The sequence below is a fragment of the Toxorhynchites rutilus genome, chromosome 1 (assembly GCF_029784135.1).
Source record: "Toxorhynchites rutilus septentrionalis strain SRP chromosome 1, ASM2978413v1, whole genome shotgun sequence".
NCBI lineage: Eukaryota > Metazoa > Arthropoda > Insecta > Diptera > Culicidae > Toxorhynchites > Toxorhynchites rutilus.
Genome location: NC_073744.1, coordinates 57,590,093 through 57,610,465, shown reverse-complemented (window position 1 = coordinate 57,610,465; position 20,373 = coordinate 57,590,093). Strand labels below are relative to the sequence as shown.

The 20,373-nt window shown below is 38.4% G+C and overlaps 2 protein-coding genes across 2 annotated transcripts; both read right to left on the bottom strand.

Annotated features, from left to right (window-relative positions):
* Positions 1-10,835: 10,835 nt before the first annotated feature.
* Positions 10,836-12,185, bottom strand: LOC129781457 (uncharacterized protein K02A2.6-like). Its single transcript, XM_055789178.1, has 2 exons — positions 11,502-12,185; positions 10,836-11,426 (listed from the first exon to the last, which is right to left on the bottom strand). The coding sequence occupies exons 1-2, from the start codon at positions 12,183-12,185 to the stop codon at positions 10,836-10,838; spliced, it is 1,275 nt and encodes a 424-aa protein (XP_055645153.1).
* Positions 12,186-12,318: 133 nt separating this feature from the next.
* LOC129781444 (uncharacterized protein K02A2.6-like) lies at positions 12,319-14,769 on the bottom strand. The gene has a single exon (XM_055789176.1). The coding sequence runs from the start codon at positions 14,767-14,769 to the stop codon at positions 12,319-12,321; it is 2,451 nt and encodes an 816-aa protein (XP_055645151.1).
* Positions 14,770-20,373: the final 5,604 nt, after the last annotated feature.

The following is a 20,373-nucleotide window of genomic DNA, read 5'->3' as shown; positions in this document are numbered from 1 at the left end:
TTAGATAGTATCAATTCGCCGAACAACACACAACCCTCAAAGTACCGTTTTGTCTCAAATTCCAAACAGTTCCAAATCCCGGACGCTTCATTTTTAAATGTTAATTTACTAAACTTTAATGCTATGAATAATTGAATAATGAAAGCCCTGACATTCTTTGGGATATTTTAAAATTATTTATAGAGCCATTCCGTGCCATACCGATATAGTGGCTCTCAGATTTTGTGAAAAGTGATATATCTGTTCTTTATCGCAAAATATTAGACCCGTATTTTTTCATTTTTCATAAGGGTGCCCTAAAATGGAAATTTTGCGGTGGTTCGAAAAAATAATTTTTTTCGTTTTCCAAAAATGACTTTTTTAGAATGTTCATAACTTTTGAACTACGATTCAGATGATCGATATACAGAATATTTTTTTGCTGTATTTTTGTATTTTTTTTTGTTTAAATATTACACTTGCCAAAGATTTGGATTTTATTCGCGTAATTATTGATTGCATTTGTTTTTTTTTTTTGTTTTGATGGCTTTGGACTAGAGGGCGCAATATTTTTTATATATTTTCTTGATTTTTTACTTAATGAGATGTGATTTTTTCGTTTTGAGGCTATGTTTTTTTAGGTTTACCGATGGTCCGAATTTTTTTTAAATTTTTCTTCCAAAAAATTACTTTTTAGAAAATTTTGATAATCGAGAAATAAAATTGAAACGAATCAGCTAGTCTTTTTTAAAAAAATAATATTGCGCTCGGAAAAAATGGATTCTAGTCGCATAGATCTAGTCTAGATGCATAGGAATATTGAACGAAGACAGAAAACAAGTTAAATTTGAAAAATCATTACTCCAAAACGAACGGATATGTTATGTAAAACAACTTAGCTTTCAAGAAAAAATATGAAAAAATATAGCATCCTCCGACTTTAACCGAGAAAACTATGAAAAACTTACCCATCTGCACTTTTTCTTCAAAAAATATGTACCAAAAATCTGTACCATTGCAGTTATTCAGTGTAAAGAAAAATCTTGAAATATGAACAAATACTCATTTGTTTACTAAAAGATATTATATTTACTTGCTTGCTTTATATCTAGATTCACTTACTACAATATACATTAACATTTGCTATCCTCGAATCACTCATGTGTTTGATTATGCTTATACATAGTCTTTCAAAATATAGATTGCGCACTACCATTAAAATTTTATACGCGGAAAAAATCTGTACCAATCAGTATTATACAGAATCTGTACTGTACAGAATCTGTACCAAAAACGAAACGAAAAAATCTTTACCTTTCCAGATAAATCTATACGTGTGACAACACTGGCTGGAACAAAAAAAAACAAATACAATTAATAAATACGGAAACAAAATCATTTTTTTTCGGCAAGCGTAACAGTACTAAGTTATTGGCTTTAATTTGATATTTCGATCATCTGAATCGATCCAGTAGTTCAAAAGTTATATATTTTCTAAAAAAGGCAAAAAAATGGTTTCTCCAGGCCACCCTAAAATGGAAATGGGCACCCTATTGAAAAAAAACAAAAAAATAAGGGTCTCTCATTTTACAATAAGTTAAAACCAGTGACAAAATATTTGCGTTAGAAAATTCCATAAAAAAAGCATCGTTTATTTCTCAGTTGTTGTAATTGTTTTAACTATTTTGTTTGATGTTTTCATGTTAAGAGGTAGAAAAGTTATAAATCTACTATAGAAATCTTTATTCAAATTAGTATTAAAGTAGTGTTCGGAATTTGAATCATGTTTCGATGCATGATTCATATTCTGAGCAGTAGATGGAGTGTTCAACTCTATTTCTAGGCATATACAGCATCAGTTCATAAATACGGGAAAGACCTCACACCATTTGGAAACAAATGTGGCAAGCTCTTTTCTGCAAAACGTAAAACAAGGATAGCGAAATTGATTTTCATGGTCATCAACTAAAACCACAATAACAAAACCGGATTTCTGAAGTAACCGATTGGACTCTATTATATTATACACTGACACGATTATATACAGTTTGAAACAAAAAAAAATACATAAAATATGACTTTTTCAAGAAAAAAAAGTAATATTTTAAAGTTAATGTGAAAGTTAACTGGTTATCATACGTACAATGAAGTAAAAATCGTGGATTTTGAAGATTCTAACTGAAGGTTCACCAGGAATTGTTGAAAATGGTAATGAAAATGTTGATAAATGATATTCAGAAAGTATAGATGGTACATGTCGAAGAACAAATCATAAAGAGTTTAGAGAGCTTCGATCTAATTTATCAAAACAATCAAGTTTATTATGCATTTTTGGGACAAAATTAATAACAACAACTTTAAAACCGCTAGCTTTTAAGTTTTCTACTCGCAAAATGTATCTTAAATCATAATCAATCTAATTTTATCATGAAGAGGCAGGGACATAAGGAGGTTTGGACAATTATTTATTTATTTACTATGACTCTACATCCCATTGAGATTAGATCTGATTTGATTTTCATGGTCATCAACTAAAACCACAATAACAAAACCGGATTTCTGAAGTAACCGATTGGACTCTATTATATTATACACTGACACGATTATATACAGTTTGAAACAAAAAAAAAATACATAAAATATGACTTTTTCAAGAAAAAAAAGTCTCTCACCGGCACATTGGTTCACTAGACATTAAAATTCGTTTTTAAAAAGTTTGAACTGATAAATTGTTGCGTAAAGTAAAAGATTACACCCATACCTCGCTATACAGCCGCTCTTTATACGGCTTTTCATTAAACAAGCTTGGAACCGATCCGATAGAGTTTGTATGAATTTGTATTGGAATAATTGATTCGGCTTTTTTCTTAGAGGCCTGGGAACGTATCTAGGCCGTAAAGCGAGGTATGGGTGAAGTATAGTTCTTCGCTGTGGTGGCTGAGAGTAGACAAACGACCCAAAGAGTCAAACACTCATGCAAAAAAAAATCGAATAGCTCCTTATAATTTTTTTTTTCGCTCCGTCGATGGTAACACTGCATTCCCCACTTCGGGACTATAATATTCGACTACTCGTTCTGTCTGATCGGATGGGTTTTAGTGTCAAGATGCACAATATACAAGCAACCGAAGCCTTAATGAAACTTTGTCCTCTTATAGTAAGAATTGAAACATTTCTCCTCGACGTTTACTTCATCTGGGGGTACGTGAAGGACCGTTGCTATGGTAATAAACCACAAAATTAGGAGGAATGTAAAGAAGAAATAACTCGGACTTTCAACAGCGTTGAAGTCGTAATGTTAGAGATGTGGATAAAGAACGCTTTTTTTTTGTTCATCGTTTAAAACGCGTTATCGAAAAAAGGGGTGGTCACATCGGAAATGTCCTAAAATAAGCTTTATTTTCGTTTTTTAAAAATAAAAATCGGTTCACTTTTGTAGAAGTTATTAAAATTTGTTGCATGAGCGTTTAAACTGAAAGACTATATGTATATAGAATGCAATATGCTCAAGCTAATACAATCAATGACTCTAAATTTTTAATTTTGCGGCTTGGTTCCCTCTGAATTAAAACAGACCATTTAGGCAGTGTTCAACGTTTAGCGCACTGATCATGAGTGCTCTTGTTCAAATAGTTCAAGCAAGAAAATCGCAAAGTTATGAGTTTTCATACTCTAATATACGGAGAAATTCCCGCCAAATAAATTAACTTGAAGACCAATTAGTGGAAAACAGTCCTTATGAGAGCCCTGAATACTTCAGAAACGACGGAACGGTACTAGCAGTTGCATTGCGCCGGCCGTCTCGGATAACAAACATTCCCCCTCAGACGCAGAGGCTCAACGGCGGCCAGGAATTAATGTATTCTAGTTCCGTTTTGTACATATTTAGGAAGTGTGTTGTACATTCTATACGTCCGGAACGAGCGTCGAGACTGGCCCTCTCCGAACCACGTCACGGATCTCACCAGAGCATATACATATTTGTGATGGATGTTTATTTGCCAGCAATATTTATAAAGCTACATTACGGCTCGCCTTCGTCTTTTGACACGATTCGTGCTCCGAAGTGCTTAGCATTTTGGATTGAAGCAGAGAAAGGAAGATTCGTTTGAAGGTGAATATGCACAGTAGATACACACCGAATTCGCCGTGCAATATCTCTGCTTTTATCGCAACACATTTCCGTACACTTGGTATTCTGAGTGTATGTGGTCAAACAGGGGGGAAAAGGCAGAACTTTACTTTCGGAGATGATTAACAATGTGCTTGTTCTGAGGCGTACCAGTTGCAGTTAGAAGACTGGAAGTTCTTGGTTCGCCACTCCGGATCATAATTCCTGAGGTCACACTTTACTTGTCTACTTCTGGGTGTAGAAGTGGTTTGGCTTGTTCTCAAATAAAACACTTTAAACAGAGCTGTGCATTTGCAATCTCCCAGCAGGCCCGCATGGTTTATTGTTCATTTTTCGGTTGCTGCTAAGATTTACGACGTTGGAAAACTGAGACTGCCATGTTATGTGGTTTTCACGTTTGCTCCAAAAGGTATAGTGGCTAGAGAAATGTGCAGATCCTAAGAATATTACTAAAAGGTCTTACGATTGAGCCCTTAAATACATCAAACGAATTAAAATGCCACTGTAATATTGTTTTGCTATTGCAATGCCTATTTATTAGAATACGAGCTCTTGCGTAACCAAACAATATTAGAGTCGATCTACGCCACTCGCATCGTAAGATTAATTCATCTTTTATGAGGAAAAAGCTGCTATTCACGCTCGATTCTAACTGTTGCGCCTCGAAACCATCATTTACATCTCTATCTGTCAAGCAGATCAGCAAATCTTCAAAGCTTCCAGACAACAACACATAATGCCGTGAACTATAAGAGCAGAAAACATCTAGGATATTATTTATATCTTTAATTTGCCTTCTCCCCCACCTTTGTGTTTTTCTTTCCGTTGTATCGGAGAGTCACTTCGAAGAATAAATGCTCTTGGGTGCTGCATATTCCATTTATGGCACGTTATGATTCGTAACGGAGCTCATGATGGGAGATCGATGATCCTTATTAACAACATATCGTTGATAGAACAAAGTTTCCCACATTTTCTGACTAGAAACGAGAGTTCATTCTCATGAATCATAATTTTGTTCCTATTCACAGTTAGCTGTTTGCAACTCCAACACGCAATCAAGCGTTGCTCATCCCAAACCAATTTTTGATACGAAATTGAGAAACATATTATCCAACAAGTACCGATATCGAGCAAACCAACGTGCTTCATTGCCAGCCCCCGGAACCACTAATAGATGCCACGGTGATCAAAATTGATTAAAGTGTAGATGTATAAACAACACCTCCGGTCAGGGATACCGAGCGCAAACACGGGGCCACTTGCCATGGCCATATCTGACCCGCGGAAGGTTATTGGGTTTGAGGCGAAAAATAGTCCGGCTACAAACGCGTCGCATCTGATTGCCGGGTACATATCGTCACATATTTGCACCTAGCAAATAATAAAATTCAATTTAATTTAAATTAAAATTAAAACTGGAAATAATTACAAATAAATCATAATTATATCTGTGGTTAGATTGTGTGCGAGCTAATTATATGTCAATACTCGAATGTGCGCGCACTCACCGGAGCACGTGCCGAAGGTGGGCAGCTGGTAGCGAATTGCGATAGTTCGCATGTTGTCACACTCGTGGAGACAGCGATTTCGCGAATATCACCTAATTTATTCTAGACGGAACAGAGAATCCAAAAGTAATATGAAAACAGAGAATCTTGATTTCATCAGACACTAGCTGACCCGGCAAACTTGGTTCCGCCCAAAATTAGTTTTTTGTTATCAATACCTTCAAACATTCACGTTTTCTTACTCTGAGCAAGTTCATCGGTCGAATCGCAGAACTGTTCATTGATTGATATTCTAATCGATCCCGTTGAATTTACCCTTTACTATAAAATTCCTAGTATTTCAAACAAAACTCATCATTATTACAACAGATTATTTTCAGACACAATTCTCATTCAAGATTTTTCAACCACTTGCAAATAACATGTTTATCCGTTACATGGAATAAATGTTTTATACAGAAAATATGATAGAATAAAGACAGCCCTAAATCGGACAATTACTTCCTCGAGTTCTGCTCTTATCTTATCTTAACACATTCGGCGATACTTTTTTGTTGGTATAGATAGAAGAAGATATAGTAGTTCGTTTCATCACATTAAATTCCATTTCCAGTTTCGAACAAAGTTCAATTTCGCTAGCGCAAACATCAAATGGACTAACAGCAATTGTCACTATGTAATTGTAGAACATATAGGAATTGAATTTTCCGAATTTTCCTTTTTCCTTCAGAGTGTTCCGAAAATTTTCAATTGTCATGTTTGGTTGAAATATTTTTGGTTGAAACACCATACCCCCCCCCCCATTTAAAACTATCTGACCCTGCAAACGTTGTTCTGCCATAAAAATTATTTCTAGTTTATATGTTGGTTGTTAAATAAAAAATAACTGATCTATTGTAAGTGTGTTTCAATGTTTTAACGATCTACACATACGTGAAACGTTCGTGACTCTTGTGTTCATACTTGTATTAGACATACCGAGTAATAGAGCATCAAGTCGATGACCACCGAAAAAAATTAAAAAAAAAACACAAACCATTCTTTGTATTCCATTCCCGATTAATTTCGTTTACGAATCTGACATGTTTGTTCGCTTGAACGTTAAATGTAAAGTGAAAAAAGGAATATATTTTTGCCGTAAAGTAGACAAATTCAATAAAGAAAATCAATAGAAATTTCGTTGTTGCAAATGTGTTGTTCTTCATCGAACCACAGAACTTAACATTATTATGAGCAATAAATGTTTTGCTCTGACTCTAACTTAACTATCTTTCTATAAATCACCTTGCATCTCAGCTAAAATATTATCCAGAATATAAAATAACTATCAGAGACAATTTTCGTTCAAGATTTTTCCCTACCTGCAGAGAATGTGTTATTCTGTTACACAAAACACACAATAGAGCCATATTGCATTTAAAATTTTTGTTTTAAAACGTGTTCATTTCACTCGAAAATTCATAAGTTTAAAGGTCGGATGACATTTGCACAACCCGTCGAAGTCGAACGGATGACAGAATGCGATAATGCAATAGGCTCGGGTAATTTTCACTCGATCGAATTTCAGAATACGGGTGCAGTAGTAGTACAGGCAAACCTTTTTTTATTCGGGGGATAGGGACCGCATAAAAATAAATGCATAAAAAAAAGCGTGCACTTCACCAGTAGCTTTAAACCGTGTTCGGTACAAATTTAAAAAATAAAGTTTTTTTATGCGGTAGATAGGGACCGCATTAAAAAAGTTTCCCCCAAGAAAATAACTCAAATCCACGCCGTTCACCGTTCAATTACCTTTTGTTTCCCTACTCTGCGATGGGACAGTTTGCCTTTTCGGTTGCGCGTGGCTGTTTTGTGCTTTTAGTTGCATGCCGAAACGTGATGCTGTTAGACATCATGTCATGCAAAAACTTAAAAAAAACTTAGAGCATTTGATGAGAGGAGGGGAATGAATTCAGAAGTGGTTAATTGAGACGCAAATATGCTTTTTCGCACTGAAATGCATATAAACCATCCAAAAAAATTAAATGGACGATACCTTCGTCAAATATGCTTCTTTTCATATACCGCACAAAAAAAAACCGCACGAAAAAATCACACAAAAAAAACCGCACAAAAACAGGTTTCATTGTAGTTGATCAATAGACGTATTTTGAATTTTTGAGGAAATTACACTATCGATTTCCTCAGGGCGTATTTTTTTTATCCCATTTATTTGTTTAAGGCTCATTAGCATTTTAGCTGTAACAGAGCCGAATTTTAATCGTGTACATGTCACATGGTTATCATATCTATAATTAGCACATTACACAGTTGCCATTCGCCAGTATTCCTTCTATACCATTACATATGGTACATTCACACAGTAGCCATTTAGGCGTAAGAGTTATTCTTTCTGTTCTTCCATTAACCAGTTGGACCACCGGACAGCGGAGACAGTTGATTGATCATTGCTGAGTTATTTATAGAACAGTAGCCCGATGTGTCTGGCAGAGCAGAGCAGTTGTATGGATGAATCGATCTTATTTCGACCGTGGATCGATCTCCATCGCTGATGATTGTTGCGTGGACGTAGCTATTCTGTAACAACACAAAGATGGTCAATGAGGGCCCTGAGTTATGAACTCACGATCGATCGCTTACTAAGCGAACGCGCAACCAATGTGGCTACGGAGACCCCCTGGGGGGCGTATTTTGTCAACTATCCAAATTAAAATTGTTCATATGAGGTGAACCTCGCTTTTGTTAACCAATCGAATCCATCCAGCAAGGTGTTGGACCGAATACGTGTAATGTTGTAATGAGGCTCATTCTTCATTTCATTCTTTTTCTTTGTTTGAACGCGTGATGTAATAGCAAAGGCTGTGTCGACGTTGCTCATGATAGCGTCTAGCAAGTGAGTGTGAAAAAAATTCTAAATAATTTTTATTTCTATTTTTTCTATCAGGTTCGTTGAGATGGTGAACGTTAAGAACATCAGAAACGTTAGTACTATTGAAGAAGAAGATGGAGAACGTCGTTTGAACGGTATGTATCAACGATAAACTTCGGATTGTTGTTTCTTATTCGAATCACAATTTCTCGCATCACTGTGCAGTCGCCTACCATGACTCCAGCAATGTTCTAAACAACATACCCACCGTGAACTCAAACGAACGAACTCAGAGAGTTACCAGGTGTGCTATGAAGGTCCTCGCGTTAGTATTAATAAACAGCGTGCAAAATAGCGTACAGTTTGGGAGGAATTCTAAACAAAATTTCAGTTCACTTCAGTTCAGTCTCCGAGTTCAATTTTGTGAAAAAAAAACATACAGAAAAACCGGGTTTATATCAATATAATTCACAAATTTATCAGTGTTTCTGAACACAACACTGCACGCTATTTTTTATTTTCTATGTGCGTGAACGATACAAAAAAAATCTAGCTCATCTAGTATATGTCAAACCACGTTGAACTCAAACAAGGATACATGATACATGAGAGAGAGAGAGAAACGAATTCCATTCGACGGGGAAGGATTAAATGAGATAGTCGAGTCGTAGAGTGAAACAGCAAATAAACGCCCGAATGACTGTTGAGTCATGTTGACGAAGAAAGTGCTGAATGAATGAACTCATTTCCAATAGTACCCTAACTGTCCTCAGTTGAATATGACTTTGCCGAGACCTGGTTCCGAGTAATGTACATGAACTGAAAGCAATTGATTTATTTTTATTTCATGAATGAAGATGAGAGATGAAGACGCCGAAGTAAAAATTGCTTCGTTTAAATTTTCCAAAACTCTCTTGGGAGTTCTGCGAAAACGGAACAAGAAAAACAAATTCTTTCACGGGTGCACAGACCGTATCTCTGAATAAGTGTCCCTAGCAACGAAGACAATATTCGTTGAAATGTAATATTTTCTGAAATACACTTCTTTTCGGTTGTCCGGGAGATTCGTCCCGCCACTGATGATGGTCAAATCGAAACACTGATCAAGAATAATCCACAGCACACGGCACATGAAATAACAGGTTCATTACAAATATTTTTATCCGATCTCAACTCGGAGGAAGTCGTTCTTTGTGTCTGGTGGGATTGGGAATTCTGTATTATGAATTCACAAAGAACCGACCGCACGTGGAGATGGTAGCCCTGAATCCGGAAAAGACGTACAACCGAACCTGGATTCTACTAGTCCTGAAGACATTGACAGACGGTAAATAGTACACGACAATCTGCAGCATTTGTGAAAAATCTCGCGACAAACCGGACCATCGAGGTAAAAGTAGAGTATACCATTTCCAGGCGACTCCACGAAGAAACTAGTGTACCTCAAGATGCCATTTCCGTGTTAATATTCCTTTATGCGGGCGACAACCTTTTAGTAGTGGTGGGAAACAAGCGTATGGCATCAAGCATCAAGGTCTAGGCAGCTATCAATGCTATTGGTAAATGAGATTTCCGACTTTAGGGGCAATAAAGTGGTCAAAATTTGAAACAGGGATGCGTTCGGGAGCCAACATTTACTACGAACACATCTCCCGTCGTAGAAAGTTGAAAATATTGAGGTGGTCGACTGCAACCCGAATTTCCAGCACCATGTCGTCGAGGTGAGGAAGAACTATGCCATCCGGTTGATTCTTTTTAAAAACCATTACCAAACCTCGCCGGAGTAATAACCGAATGACCAGTTTACGGCCACCCGAGGTGGTGGCCACGAAGAGGTGGTTCCTTAACTGAAATGACTGGCCAGAGATAAACTCTTACAAGATGCACTGCGGATTGACGTGCTATCATCAACATCAGAAGGCTGGGTATGCGATAAAGTAGGAGAATCTCCGTTTGGGGGTTGCGACGATTGTCTCAGAACAACAAACTTCCTCGACTGAACCAGCGGAGATGGGGAGGCGCACCTGACTGTCTTAACAAAAAAAAGGTGACACACTTCAACCTTCCACCGATAGCCAAACTACTTTGGTTTGGGACCTGTGCTGACGACCGATTAGCACGCTGGTAAATAATAGAATGATCAGCAGTGCTCGGCCGGCAGACCGAGCGAGTTGTGTTTACTAACACAACCATAACTGAGAATGCGGTCGTCTACCACATCCCCATTTCTTTCTGAAATAAATTAATGTTCATCATAGTCTGTATAGTTATTATTATAGAGGTATTTATTTCAATTTATTTAACCATCCACACTTCAGTTGCTGTTCTCAAGAGTTCCATCCTATTAGATGAATCGCGATGGTGGCTTACGAACACGTTCTGAACGTCGTTGAGCACAGGTGGCTTCTTTTGGTACCAGCTCCAATGGTTGTTCGTTCTTCTCAGAAGGGTCTGAAACCTTTTTCAAGTGGGATACGTTCCTATCATAAGTTCTACCCGTTTCCGTCGATTTGACTTTCACTTTCGAATCTTGTCGCTGCTCCACAATAAACTTCTCACGTAAGAAGTTTGTGGAAAGCTTATCTGTCGGATGTAGATTACGCATCAGTACTGTGTCACCTACTGAAACGTCACTTGGTTTCGCTCTTCTTCTGGCGTCTTCTCGTTCTTTGCCTTGAAGCTTATGGGTTGCATCCTTATCTGCATATTCCGAGGAACCTACAGATGTCTCCAGATCTTGAAAGTCAGGAAATTTACTGCGAAGTCTGCGATTTTGCAACAATTCATTCGGGGCCTTCCCTGTTGTTGAATGGGGTGAGTTATTGTACATTTCTAAGTACTGCTGCATCTCAGCTTTCCAATAACCATACAACGCATCTGCTATTTTCAGTCGCTTCAGGAGGGATCGGTTCTGGCGTTCTACCTCTCCGTTGGCCTAGGGCCAGTACGGAGAAGTATGGTTGAGATGAACCCCCTTAATTTTGCAGAACTCTTCGAATTCATTGGATACGAATTGTTTGGCGTTGTCTAACGTAATTGTTCGCGGAACGCCCCATAGATTGAACAACGTCGTTAGACGCTTGATGGTTTCTCCTGCCGTAATTGTTCTCATAATTTCCAAGTCTACATGTCTGCTGAAATAGTCAACCACTACTAGGATGTACTCGCCGGTTGGTAATGGCCCCAGGAAGTCAATGGCGATATCCACCCATGGTTTTTCCGGTAAGGGACGTCGTTGCATTGGTTGGGGAGGATCCGGGATTTGCACTAATCGACAACCTTCACACGAGTCACATATCTTCACTGCTTCACTGTCCATGTTCGGCCACCAGCAACGGTCTCGTAGACGTCGCTTCATACACGTTTGCCCAGGGTGTCCTTCATGTGCGAGTATTAGCATTCTCTCTCTTAGCGCAACTGGAATCACTAATTTGGATCCTCGCATCACTAGATCGTTTGCGTGTGAAATTTCATTTTTGAACGCAGAATATGGTTTAACCTTATCTGACGACCAGTTTTGATCCATGATGGCTTGCTTAACAGCTTGTAATTCAGGATCAGTTTTAGTAGCATCCACCACTTCAGAAATGCCTATAGCAGCTGCTTCCTGAATAGATCTGATCGCTACCTCGATTTCTTCATCGTAGTTGCCATTTACGGGTTCGTTGCTCAAGAAGGATAAGGACTCGGCCATCATACGTCTGATGTAAATATCCGACTCTACATTCCAAGATTCATCTTTAACGTGTGATGCCAAACGTGACAGTGAATCTGCTATATTAGAAGATCCTTTTCTGTAGACTACAGTGAATCGAAAAGCCTGCAACCTAAGTATCCATCGTTCGATTCGTGCAGTAGGACGAGATTTGTGAATAAAATGTGAATAAAACCTCCAACGGTCGATGGTCAGTTTCCAGGATGAAAGAAATTCCCAATAAGTAGACCTTGAAGCGTTCAACCGCCCAAACGATGGCTAGAGCTTCGAGCTCTATCGGAGGATAACGTTTTTCAGTATCAGACAGACTGCGTGAAGCATAACTTATTACTCGTGGCACATCTCCCTTGTACTGTACCAGTACAGCTCCGAGTCCTGCTCCTGACGCGTCTGTTATTAGCACTGTACGATCTTTAGGGTCATAATATCCCAAATGGTGAACAGATCCGATTCGATTCTTCAACGACTGAAATGACTGTTCATGATTAAAGCCCCACTGGAACACTGTTGAGTTTTTCAGCAGTTCTCTTAACGGGCTGCTGACTGTCGCAAGATCTGGAATGAAGTGGGACACGTACGTGACTAAACCAAGAAAGCTACGCAGTTCTTCTTTAGAACGCGGCGGACGAAAACTGAGAATAGACTTGATCTTATCATCCGAGGGTAGAACTCCGTTTTCTGTTAAGCGATGCCCCAGGAACATAACTTCCAATTGTTTAAACTTGCATTTGTGCACGTTTAGCTCGATCCCATGGCTGCTCAAAACTGATAGTGTTGTCTTCACTGCATTGTCATGTTCTTTCTCCGTTTCTCCCCCCATAATGTCATCGATAAATACAACCGTGTTAGGACAACCGGCTAGTATGCTCTCCATTAAATGCTGGAAAAACTCCGGTGCATAGTTAATCCCGAAGAGTAATCGTGTATACCTGAATAGGCCCCAATTGGTGATGAATGTTGTTATGTCACGACTTTCTTCTGCAAGTTCGACTTGATGAAAGGCTTGTTTAATATCAAGCGTGATGAAAAACTTGGCACCGTTGAATCTGGGAAGCAGGTCTTCGAAAACCGGTAGAGGATGATTCAGACGTTGGACAGCTTGATTCGCACGCCTCATGTCCAGACAAAGGCGCGGCTCTCCGCCATCCTTCATAATGAGTACTAAAGGTGAAACCCACGAGGATGGTTTTGTCACCTTTTCTATAATTTCCATTTGTAATAGTTCATCGAGCTTTTCCTTGACCTTCTCAAGGATAGGAATCGGACAACGGCGGAGAGGTTGGATCACTGGAGGTATGCTACGGTCAATGGGTAACATAAGCTTAAAATCTTTGATTTTTGGGAACTGTTTATCTGTATTGATCTGATTTACACCCTCTCGAATCACACTGGGGAGGCCGACACGCAGGAGACCAAGCTGGCAATCTGTTACTTTTCCAAGCAAAGCTTGTTGTCCCCCTCTGATGACGAAGAATGTTGTTTCCGTTGAAATTATTTCTGATCCATCCGTCACTTCCAGAGTTGCATCGAAAACCGTCAACAAATCTAGAGGAACTCTACCGTGTGCCAAAAATCGCTTTGCATTATCATATCGTTCTGAATGAATCTTCGCCCCTTTCAGCTTCATTAATGCCCAAGTTGTATCATCGATCAAGTTGTAAGTGGATCCAGAATCAACCAACATGTCTATCGAAACACCTCCGACCGAACATCTAACAAGCTCATCGTTGTCATCATTAATTTTATATACCGGGAAATTTTCGGTCGTCTCAGTAACGCTTTCGGGAGTATTAATGTTCATCACGTTTCTAGAACGTTTCGGAAAGAGACCCGGGCGACTGTCACCTGATGATACGAACCTACGCTTCGAATATCTGGAATGCGTTGGCTGATTAGATTTACACACCACTTGGAGATGACCGGATTTATGACAACGGTGGCAAACTTTGTCAATGGCTGGGCATTGCTCAGTTCCTCTATATTTCAAACGGCCGCAACGATCACATTTATTTTTGTATGCAGGTAACCAAGAATCTCTGTACAATGGGACGTTAGGTCTTCGTGTAACCAATCTGTTTATCTCGATCTGGTGCGATGATTTGGATTTCATCTGCTCTGCTTGATACTTAACTGACTGATACGCATTCACGATTTTTGTAGTGTCATCCAAAGTCAAATGATCTTTCTCCAATAGTTTACGACGTAGGTCTTCAGGGGCATTCTGGATCACTTTATCAATTATCGCAATCTGACGGCATTCGAGTTCAGTTTGGCCAAATGAACACTTTTCTGCTCTTTGTTGAACACGAAGCATAAACTTTTCAATGGGTTCGTCATTTCCTGGGATCATGGACCAGAATTGATATCTTTCAAAGCTTTCGTGTTGTTTTGGGGAAAAGTGATCTGTAAGCTTCTCTTTCGCTCTCTGATAAGGATCCGATCCATCTAAACCGTCGATATCGGCACCCGGTTTCCCATAGAAAACTGATTGCAATTCGATTCCGCCCATTGCCAACATTTGTGCTTTCCGATTGTGACCATCCAGAATGTTTGTCGCAACCATAACGTTTTCAAACCATCTAATCCATCCAGTCCACGCATTCCTAACTTCTGATGCCGGTAAATGAGAAAACTTAAATTGAGGTATGTTATACGATGCTGGACTGAAAGATGCCAGAACAATTTGCGAACCATCTTCCATTTTCCTTGAAAATATAAAAATGCTTATTATTTTTTTTCTTTTTAATGTTTTCTAACAAAGGTATCTAATTTTTGAATGTACATCATGCTTTATGTTCAACACCATTATGTATTTAATTTAGACTCTCATTTACTAATCGTTCATTCCATGGGTGACTTAGGTTTCGCTAAAAAGTATGTAACTTATTAAAGAAACAGAGAATTTAATCCACAGGAAATCTAACTCCTACGCAGGGAATTTAATCCCAACACAGGGAATTTAATCCCAACACAGGGAATTCAATCCCAACACAGGGAATTCAATCCCGTCACAGGGAATTCAATCCCAACACAGGGAATTCAATCCCGACACAGGGAATTCAATCCCAACACAGGGAATTCAATCCCGTCACAGGGAATTCAATCCCAACACAGGGAATTTAATCCCAACACAGGGATTTCAATCCCGACACAGCGAATATTTATCAGTAAACTGGTTTATTTTCTAGCACTCTGTTCATGGCTGTTCTCATCTAATATACATGTATGTTATGCGGAATATCATTATATACAACCATACTTTACCCAGAAACATCTCTCGCATAATTTGTTAAAATGAACATAAAATTCATATCTTGCATTTCTAAACGGGTTCCCATCAGCCACTATAGTCGTCATGTACCTCGTCAATTATTTTGAAACGGGTGCATAAATACATTATCCACAATTTCTCCCGAGCACCGTCTGCTGCTTTGATAGTATTGATTGTACGATAATACTGAATATACAGATACACAAAAACTGTCACTCAAGCTGTTGCAGCCACATTAGAGTATAACCTTCATCAAGATCACTGAACAGCAATACACAAACACAACAGTCTTGTGGCAGCACGAATCCATTTCAGAACTCCAATCAATCCAATTAGATTACCTGTCATTCTGTAGCATACTCACACACTCACACTCTCGCAGTCTGTTTGATATTTGGCTGATTGAAAAGAAAATGGTGGATTTGACGCTATATATTTTTTTCATTTCGCTATTTTCTCCCACCACCGAATTTATTCCACTTAAAATTCATAACACTACATCTACCGCTGCGCAACACCACAATATTTTCAGTTTTTCTCGTAGGACATTTTTGTTGTACATAGAGTCACTTGGATATTTCTATTGCACCCGAAATTTCACTATAGCTCACATGTTTAATTTTTCTTTTCTAGATCTCGTATATATTTTTTTTTCCACTAATCGATTATTAGATAAATACATTAAACTATGCTTGTAGATACTTTTTTTTTCTTAACGCTTTCGACCAATTTCCATTCACTAATCCAATATGGCGGCACCGAAGCATGATATTCATTTTTTTCCGTTCACATTCTTCTGAGATAGTTTTTTTTCCGTTTTACCTTTTTTCACTTATTTGCTTGCACAGAAACACACAGTAATCACCGTACTGAATAAAACGATAAACGAGTTTTCCGAGCCGAGTTTAAACCGTTCTATTTTTTTTTTCCTCGTCGCCACTTGTGCTGACGACCGATTAGCACGCTAGTAAATAATAGAATGATCAGCAGTGCTCGGCCGGCAGATCGAGCGAGTTGTGTTTACTAACACAACCATAACTGAGAATGCGGTCGTCTACCACAGGACCAATGAAGGATGCAGAAACAACTTCCGACTTGGGATGAGCTCAGTGGGCCTGAAGCAAACTTTTGCTGAATTTATCTCACGAAAATACCACGATGAGGGAGCAGCGAAGCCTGTCCAGACTAAGAACTCGCTACTGCAAAATATCACACAACTTCAACAGAAGAACTTTTACGAGATCAGCGGGACGATTTGTGGTCATCCTTTGGGTATGACCCTTCATAAACTGCTACAATGCTTTGTTTTCTAAAAGATGCCAACTTGTATTTTAAAATTTGAGTAAAAAATTGTAATGCAAAGACCCTTTCCCTTCGCGATAAGGGGAATAAAAAAAATCGGCATCTTCGTGCGGCGGAGATTCACCATCTTTGGTCAGCAATCTGACATCTTAGTCAAACGACCAAGGAAAGAAACCGTATGTTTAAATTTGTTGGAATTCTCGTGATATAAACATTTTAAATTGTTTAACCGAATATGTGTGTAAAATCTATTAATGTTGTTACTAAGTTCATTGTAATCACACTTCGCGGATATTATTGGGTCGTTTTTGACAGCTGAGGAGTCTCAGAATAAGAGAGGATAGCTAAAAGACTCAAAATAACAACGTTAAAAGAATTTGAAAGAAACTAAACAGCTATACCAATTTATATCACGGGAAATGTTGGTGAACAAATCAAAGAATTGAGAACAAACCGCTCCTATTTATAGAGATAACATTTATATCGATGTCAAACTATAGAATAGAAAATAGAAACCAAGTCAAAAAATGAATTTAGGCGCAATTCAATTATTTCCCATTTTTTTTCAATGGAGAAATGTCCATGTGGACAACGGGGTATAGATAATGTACACGCTTGTCCACGGAGGGGGAGGGGGTATCTGTTATGGTCCTTTTTCTGTCCACGTGGTATATAAGAATGGTACTCACGTAGCGCAACGGAAACAAATGCTCCCTGGTAATTGACATCCTTCGTTTTAAAGAGACTTTAAACTTTTCAGTTCATTAGCCTCTAAATACCCTGGTATACGTGTGAACCTTCATAACATCAAGTGACAAGATATTTCTCGTTTTGACGATCAAAGTGCGCTGATTTGCAACATGCTTTGATCGTCAAAACACTCTGACAAACTATTCGTCATCAATGAGTGAAGAATTTCTTTTCTCGGTTTATGTTCTGTTGCACGTCTTTTTATGGTAATGTTGCAATGGTCGACATAGTAGCCCAAATATATGTAGTGACGGTGACAAATGTCAGCTCTGGTTATAGGAATTCCGCCTGCAAATGATTGATCTTTATAGTAACATGTCCTAAAAAAACCTGAAGCTATTAAGAACTAAAGCAGGGGGTCCGAAGCCCATAAGGAGTATGGTTATGATGACTGTCATCCATGGTTATGGATAAACCCCTAATCACATCACTCACCACATTGAATCTACTTACCTATTCCCACTATCAAATTTTCCTTCCATGATAATTTCGAGAGAACCACGCTATACAGGCGACCCTTCTGGCTAACATTCCTTCCCTTCCACCGGTGACTGTAAGGACGTGGCCGGCGTCGTTATTGACTATTTAAAACACGAATCTCCGAAGCTTGCACAATGAGAATGATTTGCTACTGCCATGCATCATTCAGTGTGTTCTTTGTTCAATTTTACTGGTTCAGGTCAATCACGGAGAGCAATTACGAAATGTACAATCTACCCAAGCTCAAGCTCAAGCAAACTCTACTTTCAACCCGTCGTCACTGCTATAGGGTGTTTGAAACATTATAGAATAACATGTAGGAGGGGTTCTCATCTATAGAAATATGAAACTCAAAATGTAACTCAAATCAATCGTATGTTCATTTTGATTCCACTTTCCATCGACCATAGGAACCACTTCACTGCTCATTAACTGTTGATTCTAAAATAACTCCTATAAAATTATTTCCTCCTCCATATAACAAAGAATGTCACCAGATCGCTGGGTTCCATGCTAGTCCTCGTGGCTTTTAATGAGCGTCAATTTGGTAGAAGGTTTTGTCCCTCAGTAATACACGGTTTGTTTACCACCGCACAGCCATGCATTGATTGGGTATCGATGATCGACTCGACTCCAATGTGTGTACCATCTCTCTTCACACCTGCCGAAGCGGCTGCCTCAACAAATCAGCTTTTGCTAAGGATGAAATAAATCAGCTTCCCTGAACAGGGCATATCGGTTTCATCAGCGATGTGCGTAATCGAGAGGTGTGACCTTCACACCTCCATTTACCCTAAATGCCCACAGCATCACATCACCAGTCGAACGTTCGATACCACCGTTTTGGTCCGGATGTACAGTGTGTGAAAAGATGAAAATCATACATTTTGACCGCACAATATTCCGCTCCGTTTGCTAATTGCGTAGCACTCAAATAATGCACAATCGATTAAAAATGAAATGTGTTCAACATTCAGTTTAATCATCCTGGATGTTTCTCATTGTTTATTGATTGGCATCATGTGAGTGTCGAGTCTATATTCAGTTTTAAAACTTCCTTTTTTTACTAAGCAAAAGACACATGAAATATGTCAGACTAGTATCGACATAACTCGTAAGAAAGTCTGTGACGCAGTTTATATACAAATTTAAGATCGTAGTCGTTTTCTGCATATAAGTAGTACATGTATATCGTATAACTGTTCTATAGACAGTAGATGAATATATGTATATCCAGATCATAAATTGTGATATACATGAAAATTGTGCGCAAGCTGCTCAGCCAAATGTTGTTCTATAGATTAGATGCGTTCACTTATGTATAGGCATCGTTGTAAAAACCAATTAAAATGTTCCATCACATGCAAATTGTCCGCACATCAATCGAAAATTTTGTATAACTTGTCGATATAATAATTAATAATTTAAATCGAACTTGGAACATTATGTCTTTTCGTACAATGGTTTGAATGATAAATTGCGTAAGCCAAGCTGAGGTTAAATATTACAATAGCCGTTAACCCAAAAAGGCAATGGAACAAAAGCGTACTATTATTGCATGACTCTAGCCTTGATGGCCACCATTACTGCCAAAGTTGAACGATCCATTCCTAATTTGTGAGATGCATGTCCCCCTCTTACTACAGCACTGAATGAAACATATCATTATTTTTATTCCTGCTTTGCGCGCGTCGTGCCAACAATTGAGTAATTAGCTGCGACCGCCACCACAAACATCGCGAATATTTCTGAGGCGGAGTTACAGTCCTCAATCTTCCGTCCCATTGGTCGTTGGTAGTTTAATTGTGTTTTTACCATCTCTATTCAAGGAACAATCGACCGTTATCGACCAAGCCATAGTGCGGATTTGGTTGGGGTGGATGTGTTTTAAAGATAGTTTAATGAAGGAAGTGCGACCGTCATTGAATAAAAACGCACTAATTCAGCCGGTAGTTTATCAATTGCGGATGGAACGCCAATTAGTGATTCATTCTAGTCAAATTGCTAGATAATTATTGTTTAGGAAATTGATATTACAAGTATGCCAATGAAACGCTTAACACGTTGAGCATCACATTGTTCTTGCTGCTCTTTCCATTCAACCCGTGTCAAAAGCGTTTGCACAATATCAGTGTCGGTCCCAGCTCCCAAAGATATTTATTTTATAAAAAGAAAATAGTCAGAAATTCGACTAGAAACAAGTAAAATGTTGTAACACATCCGATAACAACCCATATATACAGCCATTCCATACCAAACCGAGTTAGTGGTTCTCAGATTTCTATGAAAAGTGGTAGTTTTGTTCTTTATTGCAAAATATTAGATCCCATTTTTTTTTTCGTTAGAGTGACCATTTCCATTTTA

What these genes read in the sequence shown, in the direction of transcription:
- LOC129781457 (XM_055789178.1), bottom strand. Translation starts at nt 12,185, where the DNA reads ATGGCCGAGTCCTTATCCTTCTTGAGCAACGAACCCGTAAATGGCAAC. An exon ending in TAGACAACGCCAAACAATTC is followed by an intron (nt 11,427 to 11,501) that starts GTATCCAATGAA and finishes TACTGGCCCTAG; the next exon opens with GCCAACGGAGAGGTAGAACG.
- LOC129781444 (XM_055789176.1), bottom strand. Translation starts at nt 14,769, where the DNA reads ATGGTTGCGACAAACATTCTGGATGGTCACAATCGGAAAGCACAAATG.